The 9,530-nt window shown below is 52.4% G+C and overlaps 3 protein-coding genes across 3 annotated transcripts; 2 read left to right on the top strand and 1 right to left on the bottom strand.

Moving 5' to 3' along the window:
- Positions 1-722: 722 nt before the first annotated feature.
- Positions 723-3,543, top strand: HO173_011390 (uncharacterized protein; the record flags this gene model as incomplete). Its single annotated transcript, XM_037313270.1, has 3 exons — positions 723-998; positions 1,160-1,702; positions 1,762-3,543. 3 exons carry the CDS (start codon positions 723-725, stop codon positions 3,541-3,543), a joined length of 2,601 nt encoding a protein of 866 aa, XP_037159935.1.
- Positions 3,544-4,121: 578 nt separating this feature from the next.
- On the top strand, positions 4,122-7,717 carry HO173_011389 (uncharacterized protein; the record flags this gene model as incomplete). The annotated part of the gene is made up of 3 exons (XM_037313269.1): positions 4,122-4,267; positions 4,320-4,381; positions 4,440-7,717. 3 exons carry the CDS (start codon positions 4,122-4,124, stop codon positions 7,715-7,717), a joined length of 3,486 nt encoding a protein of 1,161 aa, XP_037159934.1.
- Positions 7,718-7,722: 5 nt separating this feature from the next.
- On the bottom strand, positions 7,723-9,178 carry HO173_011388 (uncharacterized protein; the record flags this gene model as incomplete). The annotated part of the gene is made up of 2 exons (XM_037313268.1): positions 7,723-7,855; positions 7,917-9,178. 2 exons carry the CDS (start codon positions 9,176-9,178, stop codon positions 7,723-7,725), a joined length of 1,395 nt encoding a protein of 464 aa, XP_037159933.1.
- Between the last annotated feature and the right edge of the window lie 352 nt (positions 9,179-9,530).

Genomic DNA, 9,530 nt, shown 5'->3' with positions numbered 1-9,530 from the left:
AGCAGTCGTGACAATTGATTCAGAAGCCTAGCCTCGAAATCCTCTGGTCGAGAAAGCCTCAAACAATACTTCTGCGAGGGTGAGCCTTCAAAAGTGGAAGATCTACAGCCATTAGGAGACAGGTTATCGTCTGTCTACTCGCCTTCGTACCACATGCGGCTTCTGGTACTGCTCGTGGTCCGTGCAGCCGTCCTGATTCTGGACGAGTCGATTCTGCATCTCATCGGGTTCGGAGTTATTGGCCTACTTCTAAGCGCGCCTTGATGTTGAATTCACGTGCATCTGAAAATATACCCCTAACTAGTCCCTGCTTTCATTGGGGATCTTCTATACACAAGAGCCGCTTTAGGAGTTAGCTTGGCAAACCATTCCTGTCCTCGGAGCCCGGATTGGGATGGTGCTCAAATGTGCTGGAGGCCTGGGCACCAGCACCACCTCCGGCGAGACCGGGTCGTGCCTGGTGCCAGGCTGTCCAGCTTATCGTTACGGAAATTCTTCGTCTGATTTCTTATTTCCTTGCTCGCTCCTCTTCATAAACCTGTCCTGTCCCCTCCATCACAGTTTTCTCCTCTCGAGGATTTCCAATTTTTCAAGACTTGCTCCCACTCGTTTGAGCAGGCCTTGATACAGTTACCCCCACACTCGCTCCCCCTTCTTTCTACGACTCTTTTCATTCCTGAGTATTAATTCAATCAATAGCTCACTCCTGATAAAACGACATCATGTTCAAGTCCGTCAAGAACTACATCAAGCCTGGGAAGGAGGCTCCTTCCAAAGGCAACGATGTCTTGCCGACAGCCACTTCCACCCCGGCGCCCAGATCCTACGCGACAACTCCTCATACCAGCCGTCCACCTACCGGTGGTTACGGTCGAGCAAGCGGTGCCACGAGTTTCAGCGACATGGGTCTGATGAGCGCTACAGTCAACCTGATGCGTATGACACAGATTCAACAGAGGTACATGTGGTGCTTGCCTCACCCTCCACCTGGGGAGGGTGTGTGTACAAAGTAAAGCCTGGAGAGTTCATAACACATCCAGAGTCGCTGAGACAGAACAACGACCCGTTTTTCGAAGCCGCGGCGGAGCTCAACTCAAGGGGTTAGTTCACACCCGAGCACGGACCACAGACTTTCCAAACAAGCTAACAACTGCTTTAGGTGATGATTAGTATCAAAGACCGTGTCGTTACCGTTCTGCTGAACCAGCCGGACCTCCTTTACATCCCCATCCAGGACAACCTACGTCTACAGATAGTACCAGACGTGGAGTACATTCCTAGGTGCCAGCGAAGTCAGGGTGCTGCTTTCTGTAAAAACCAGGACATGTTGGTCGTTTGGGGCGACAGTGTCGATGCTACCGAACAACGCGCGGACAAGTATCTGAAGCAGATGGTCGAAGTCTTTTCCCAAGGCTTCGGCACCTACAATGAGAAAGAGAAGGATTCCGTCATGGTCAAGGAAATGTCCATGGAAGGCTCCGAGGATGCTTATTCCGGCGACGTGGACCCCGAAGACAATTTCCAAGAGCCTCGTCGCAAGATTGTTCTGATACAAGCTGTTTTGACTGGCATGACCCTCCTCCTGATCGTGGCCGCCATCGGTTCTGGATTTCGCCAGATCGCGATCGAGATTGGCATTGATCACAGTTACATTCGCCTTGCCTTCGTCATCGCAGTCCCGTTTCAGATGTGGCTCGCCTTGGTAAGCCGCCGTTTTCAAGTAACCCTCATCTTTTTCTTTGCTGACAAAGTTTCGGACAGTTCTTTATGCAATCCATCGCAGGTATGGTCGCTCAGATGATTGGTCCCACTCAACAGATGAGGCAGAACTCGAAGTTCTACTCTGGCATCAAACCAAGACCGATCTCACGCAACGTTCTTCCCCACATGACGATCCAATGCCCTGTGTACAAGGAAAGTCTCGAAGAGACCATCATTCCAACCATGGAGTCTGTTATGGCCGCTATTCGAACTTATGAGATGCAGGGAGGCACTGCCAACATTTTTGTTAACGAAGACGGAATGCAGGTCATCTCCCAAGATGAGGCAGAACAGCGCAGGATCTACTACGACGAGCAAAGGATCGGCTGGTGCTCGCGCCCAAAACAAAGGACACCCCCCAAGGCAGGAGGCAAGTTATTCGGCAAAACCGAAAAGGCTCCCGAGTTGGAGCCGGGCCAACAGTACTACGTTCGTGCTGGAAAATTCAAGAAGGCTTCCAACATGAACTATTCAATGGCTGTCAGTGTTCGCATTGAAGACAAGCTTGCCCTGGTCAACCGACATGCGGAGTGGACCCAAGAAGACGAGAACAGGGAATATCAAAGATGTCTAGATGAGGTCATCTACGAGGACGAAGGAAGGACCCAGGCCGGAGGCAATCTCCGTATTGGAGAATACATTTTGATCATCGATTCTGACACTCGTGTCCCTAACGACTGTTTCCTCGACGCCGTAAGCGAAATGGAACAATCGCCTGAAGTGGCCATCATCCAATTCTCCTCCGGTGTCACCAATGTCTCAGACAGCTTCTTCGAAAACGGTATCACCTTCTTCACCAATCTTATCTATACCGCTATCAAGTATGCTGTAGCCAACGGTGATGTTGCACCCTTCGTTGGGCACAACGCCGTTTTGCGCTGGGCAGCTCTCCAGGAGATCTCGTACGAGAAAGACGGTCAGGAGATGTACTGGTCTGAGAACACTGTTTCCGAAGATTTCGACATGGCTCTCCGGTTACAAATTGCAGGATACATTGTTCGCTTCGCTTCTTACACCATGGATGGCTTCAAAGAAGGTGTCTCACTGACCGTTTACGATGAACTGGCTCGATGGGAGAAGTACGCCTACGGATGCAGCGAGTTGATCTTCCACCCCTTCAAGCAATGGTTCACCAAAGGTCCCTTCACGCCTCTGTTCAAAAACTTCATGCGTTCGCCCATGGCATTGCCTTCCAAAATCACCATCATGGCCTACATCGGTACCTACTACGCCATTGGATCAGCCTGGATCTTGACGCTGGCCAATTACATCCTCATTGGATGGTACAACGGCCACCTGGACCACTACTACATCGATTCCTTCAAGATCTACGTTTCCATCATTGTTGTTTTCAATGGTGTTGGCAATCTCGCTTTGGCAGTTCTACGAGTCAGAAACAACGAGCAAGATCTCTTGCCCGCTCTGATCAACAATTTCAAATGGGTCTTCCTGCTGACGATCTTTCTCGGCGGTATCTCTCTCCACGTCAGCCAAGCCATTCTTTGCCATCTGTTCGGGATCAACATCGAATGGGGCGCTACCGCCAAAGAAATCGAAGACATCCCTTTCGGTGAGGAGATCAAGAAAGTGTTCAGGAGGTTCTGGAGGATGTGGCTGTTCTGCATCGTTGTCGCTGCTGGCATGGCTTACCTCTCCCTTGGGGCACCAGCTCTCTGGCGGATCAGGATCTTCACCCCAATCTGGCCGCTCTCGACTGTCATCTTTGCCCATTTCGTCCTGCCGATCGTGCTCAACCCTGGTCTGATGCGCTTCAAATGGTAGAATGGAAAAGGGAACACAGGTCTGGCGTTCGGGCGTGCATGAATTTTTATCCACATCGTTTTGCAAGCATCTTGGTGCTTTTTTTTCGGACACGCTCGCTCATGGATATCCCGTTGCTGTTGGCGTTGTGGGCTTCCTCGTTGGTGACGAAAGCAACATGTCAGCTATCGATGAACATAGAGTTATAGAGTATTATGGTTCGTAATATCTAATCAGAAGAAGCATGAGACTTCGACTTCATCTTCACCGTTTTCTGCCTTCGAAACCTTTGCCCGATGCCACAACCAGCGCGACATCAACTCCGCGTGACAGGCAAGCTGTTATAAGTAGTGACCGTCTCAAGGCTTGACCCAATTTTTGGGTACCAAGCCGAGAGTATCTGCTGTCGTTACATGGCTTTAGCTCAGACAGGGCCTTGAGCCAAAGGAAATCTGCTCCCGTCATTGCGGACTCGCGCCGCCGGAATTGCTCCGGGAGATCTTCGGTCGAGCATCTAGCGAGTATTTACAATCACGTTCTTTACTTCAGACCTTTGCGCGCCGAACACTACCCGAAAATTGATTCCAGAGAATGCGCATATGGGTGATGAGAAAGCCCAGCGCCTTGATGACGCGTTGTCGTCTCTCGTAGACATATTAATCCCCGCCCTACCAGATGAAGATGAAGCTGCGGCAGACGAAAGACACGACGATGCCTTGGAGCTGGCTAGGAATATCATTGACAAGTGCGTTACCCGCGAATGACCGCACAAATATTGACTGACTTTTCCTTTGTAGCCAGGGCAGCCCTGCGGTAGTCTCAGACGTCAATCATGCCGCTGAGCTGATCAGGAAGAAGTGTAAGCTCTTCCCCTCCAGTGCCCCGCCTTGACACAAGCAGGCTGACCCATATTGAAGTACGCCGCGACAACGACTCTCCGGACAAAGAAGTTCAGTTTTCGAATCTCTATGCTCGGCTCCTCACACAGCCGGTGTTGTCGCAGAAATGGTCAATACTATACCTTTTACATCAATTGGCAGATTCAGATCCAGATGGTGGAGGGCCCACTTTGGACGACCTGCGTCCCAAAAGTCGGGACACGGGGATGGGAAGGCATGATGATGGTCAGGATCAGCAGGTGTACGAGGATGCGTTTGCGACGGCTGGGCTTCCGAGGCTGCCGCCACCATTGCGTGAGAGCGGGTCAACAAGCAGGTCGAATAATGCGGGACCTGCTGAGCGGAGGGGCTACCAGAGGCCGAGCCGGAAGACTGAGAAGGTTGAAGAAAGCGGTCCCGAGATAGAAAAAAGCCATTCGATGGGCCCATCCGAGTCTGCTCTACTGCGCGACCTCCCTTACACCCTCCAAGGCCTATCGTCTACCAATCTGCCCTTTACGTCTTTGACCACTCTCGATCTCCCACGAAATCTACCGATACCGATCATATCCCTTCTACATACTTTGGCCGAACCGTCGTTACTATACCGAAGTCTCTCAGACTTCGTAGATTCACGAGACGAAGGGCTGATAGGCCAGAGCTTGCGGTCTGCAATTGGCAAAGAACTACGTTCTTATCTCGGCTTGATCTCGACATTGGAGGGCGAAATACGGCGAGCGATAATATCTCTGGACAATAATGAGCAGCAAGGCCGAGTTGGGAAAGCTGGTGTTACGCTGAAGAGATGTGTTGTTTGGACGAGAGAAGCTACGATGGGTTTACGATTGATGAGTCTTATGGTCGAAGAGGCCAAGAGCAGGAAGGGAGGCCAACTGATCTCGATGATTCATTCCTTCTCTACGCATCACGGCGATCCTTTTGTGGGCGCTTTTGCAGAGCGGATGCTTTCTCATGTGACACGACCTTTCTACGACATGCTACGACAATGGATATATGACGGAGAGCTTTCTGATCCTTATCACGAGTTCTTTGTTACCGAGCAGGATGCTCATGAACAGGGGGAGGACCCTCGAAGAGCTCCTGCGACTAGTGTGTGGGAAGAGAAGTACAAGTTGGATGAGACGATGATACCCAGTATTGTCACCGAGGATTTTGCGAAGAAGGTCTTCCTCATAGGAAAGAGCTTGAACTTCATCCGCTACGGCTGCGGCGACTCTGCTTGGGTAGAAGCATACTGCAAAGAAGCCTCAAGAGAGCTGCGGTACGGCGATACCGCTACATTGGAAACATCGATCGATAAAGCATACAAGGCCACCATGGCCCGGCTGATATACCTCATGGACAACAAATTCCGACTTTTTGAACATCTGAACGCCTTGAAACGATACCTCCTCCTCGGCCAAGGCGATTTCATCGCTCTCCTCATGGAGTCCCTTTCAACAAACCTTGACAGGCCAGCCGGCTCTCAATACCGCCACACCCTCACAGCTCAACTAGAACACGCGATCCGGGGCTCCAACGCCCAATTCGACTCCCCGGACATCCTCCGCCGCCTCGACGCCCGCCTTACAGAAATGGAGAAGGGAGACACAGGCTGGGATGTCTTTACTCTCGAATACAAAGTCGACGCCCCAGTAGACGTTATCATAACTCCCTGGGCGAACCGGCAGTATCTCAAAATATTCAATCTCCTTTGGCGCGTCAAACGAGTCGAATTCGCACTTGGCAGCACTTGGCGACGCTGCATGACGGGCGCTCGTGGCGTCCTGGCAGTCGTTGATGCGAAGATGAGCAGAGATTGGAAAACAGCAAGATGTTGTATAGCAGAGATGATCCATTTCGTTAATCAGCTGCAGTACTACATCCTCTTTGAAGTCATCGAAGCATCTTGGGACCAATTGCACGCCGCAATCCACAAACAAGATTGCACACTCGACGATCTAATAGAAGCACATACTAGATACTTGAAAGCCATCACGCACAAAGGTCTCCTCGGCTCAGTCCGTCACAACAGCGTCACCGGCCACCGCGAAGACGTCTTCACGGCCCAATTACACGAACTACTGAAAATCATGCTGGCGTATAAAGACGCGGTAGATGGCCTCTACTCCTTCTCCGTCGCCGAATTCACCCGCCGGCAGGAACTGGCCGCGAAGATCGAAACGCGGACCGCGCAGGGCAAATGGGGCCTGACCGAAAAAGACGACGAGGAGCTCGCCTCGCCCATCACAGCCAACAGAGCAGCACAGCAAGCGGACCGTGCCGACTCCCCCTTCCCCGTCGCCGCCCTCGGCCTCACAGGAAGCGGCGGAGACGACGCCATGCTGCCTGCCCTTCGCAAGCGCTTGCAGGATCTGAGTGCGGATTTCAAGACGAGGGTCAGCAACCTGCTGGGGGATCTGCTGGTGCAGCCGGACGTGGACATGAAGTTCTTGGCCGTGGTGATGAATTTCAACGACGTTTACACGCCGCGGAAGAGGAGGAGGGAGGGGCACAGGGGGGAGAAGAAGACGCCGGGGCAGGGGGAGGCGGGGGAGGCGGGAGAATGCGGAGGAGAAGGGCAAGGGCAAAGAGGGTGGAGGATCTTTCGGTGCGGCGGCGAAGGGGGCGGAGAAGGGGACGAGGGTGCCTGCGAAGTAGTCGAGGCCGGGGGGGTATTATGCCTGGACGCAATCGTCAGCGTTACCCGTGGCTCTGGAAGCTTAGGGTCTGCATTCGGCAGTGCCATGTCATGCCTCATGGACGGGTGTGTAAATCTGATATGGGACCACTTCTTGTCACACGATCTTTTCCCAAATGTATGCACCGAGCTGTGCGGCCCTTGCTCTTCCACCGGTCACGACGCACACCCGGACCCGTTTCAGTCCGAATCCGAGTCTCCGCTCGAGCTCGTGCCAGAGCCGGATCCTGAACTTGACGCTTCAACGTCCCTGGACTCCTCAGCGCCATTCTTCTTCTTCTTCTTCAACAACGACTCCGTCTTCTGCTCCTTCTCTCCCCTCGTCACTGCCCTCACTGCTGCTGCTGCTGCTGCTGCTGCTCTCGCTGCTGCTTTCGTCATCATCCGGCACCCCCGTCCTCCTCTTGTGCTTGCGCTTTCTTTTTGGCTTCATGCCATGGGCACCATTGCCGCAATCGGGCGTCTGAACCCCATGGACTCCGCCGGCTCCATCAGCCCGTCCGACACCATTTGCACCGCCAAATTCATTCACCCTGTCCGTCCCAGCAGCCTGCGCAGCCCCATCCTCGCCAAAAACCACCTTCTTCCCCCGGCTAGCCCGCGCGATGCCTCCTGAATCAATCACTTCGACCCCACCCATCCCCATTCCGACTCCTCTTCCCACTCTTGGTGCAGGTCCGGGATCCCGTGCGGCCTTCGCGAGTTGCTCAAATCCAGAGTTTGTTTGACGTCCACCGTTGCCTCCAGAAGTATTCTGCTGCGTTACTGCAACACTTTCATTCTCTGCAGCTTCTTCCTCCCTTCCGACATTCCACAATACGATCTCCGCCCTCCTTCTCTTGCGGATTCGCTCCTCCCATTCTTCTTTGTCGCCTAAGAGTTCCCAGTCGCGCTCTTCGCGCTCTTCTTCTTTTTCTTTCAATGTCTGTTTGATTCTAGCAACCGCGGCTTCATAATCACGACGACGGCGCGCGTTGCATTGCGCAACCGTCTCGTTATCCATCCTTTCGGTTTCCGAAGGCTCAGATGCTAGCCACTTCTCGTCCTCTCCACAGATTGCGAGCGCTTCTTTTCGGATTCGTGAGCGCGCTGTGGTACCTTTGAGGCCACGGATGTAGGGGAGGAGGGCGGAGTCGTAATATGAAGGGATATGGGTGAGGGAGAAGAGGTGTTTGAGGATTTGGTTTTGGTGAAGTTTGGAAAACTTCCAGGTTTGAGGGGATGTGTGATGGGTGGTGAGGTAGGTGAGTACGGGATCGAAACGTGAGGGACCAGGGCCTGATGAGGTCTTGGGAAGTCTGGGTTTGGGTTTCTTTGTGGGTTTCTTTTTGTCTTTGGAGATTGATTCTGAATTTGAGGTTGAAGTGGATACGAAAGGTGAAGCCGACTCTGGTGTAGGGACAATTGAAGGTACGATTGACCTGAGCGCTGGACTGACAGTCGAAGGGTCGAATGAAGGATCGGTAGCTATCTGCTTTGCAATCCAGGCTTTGTAGAGGCCTTTGACACTGTCACCGTCTTTAGTCTTAGTGTCTGGGGTGAATGAGACGGATTTCCCTTTTGAGGCAGGAGTAGTCTTCAATGCAGGTGGAGGCGAGAATTCCTGCTCATGAGTACCCCCAAGTTTGCCATTGATTGATAAGGCAGATACGTCCAATTTCGCTTTCGCTTTCTTGGTTTTCTTCGAGGGTCTTTCCGCGTTGGTAGGCTCGTTGGAAGATTTGTAATTGCCATTGACGGTTTCTTCGGAGTTCTCGGTGCTAGGTCTTGACTTCTTGATCTTCTCCCTAAGCTTATCCTCATCTTGAGCCTCGTGAGACGTCCCATTGCCGTTGACCGCTTCTCCAGCCTCTTCTGCTCTCCATTTTGACTCTTTGAGCTTTTTGGCAGGCCTTTCCAAAGGCGCGTTCTCTACCACAGCTTCTTCTCCCGCAGGTGCCTTGCGCTTCCTGCGGTCAACAGTGCCGTTTTGGCTAGGTTGGGTATTTTCAGGCTCTTCTTTGGCATACTTGAGCTTCAGACCGAGCTTTTTCCACGCAGGCACGTGCTTATGGATTGGCTCAGAGATGCGAGACATGGTGGGCGTTGGAGGAGCTGCTTGCCCACGACAGGTTTGGACATGGGATTCAGAATTTCAGTACCTCTCTACCCCGATGCTGGCGCGTTATTAATTGCAGCAAGCAGCTGTCAAAAAATGTGCGAAGCTTCGGAGCTTGCCAACGGAACGATTCCGCCTAGGAGACAGAGCCCTTGAGCCCTAATCAAATTGTTTGCTCTGAGGTTGATACCAAATATTGCACTTTCAGGAGCGGGGGCCGTCATGTAAGACATTGCAGGTATTATATCTACAAAAGTGAGAACCCTGCTGAGCAATTATTACCATACCAGCATCCACGTCTATCGCTGCAGCCTCATCGATGCATATGCCG

The sequence above is a fragment of the Letharia columbiana genome (assembly GCF_014066305.1).
Source record: "Letharia columbiana isolate WasteWater2 chromosome Unknown Sc0000061_s0, whole genome shotgun sequence".
In the NCBI taxonomy this organism is placed as follows: domain Eukaryota; kingdom Fungi; phylum Ascomycota; class Lecanoromycetes; order Lecanorales; family Parmeliaceae; genus Letharia; species Letharia columbiana.
This window is presented reverse-complemented; position numbering and strand designations above follow the sequence as displayed.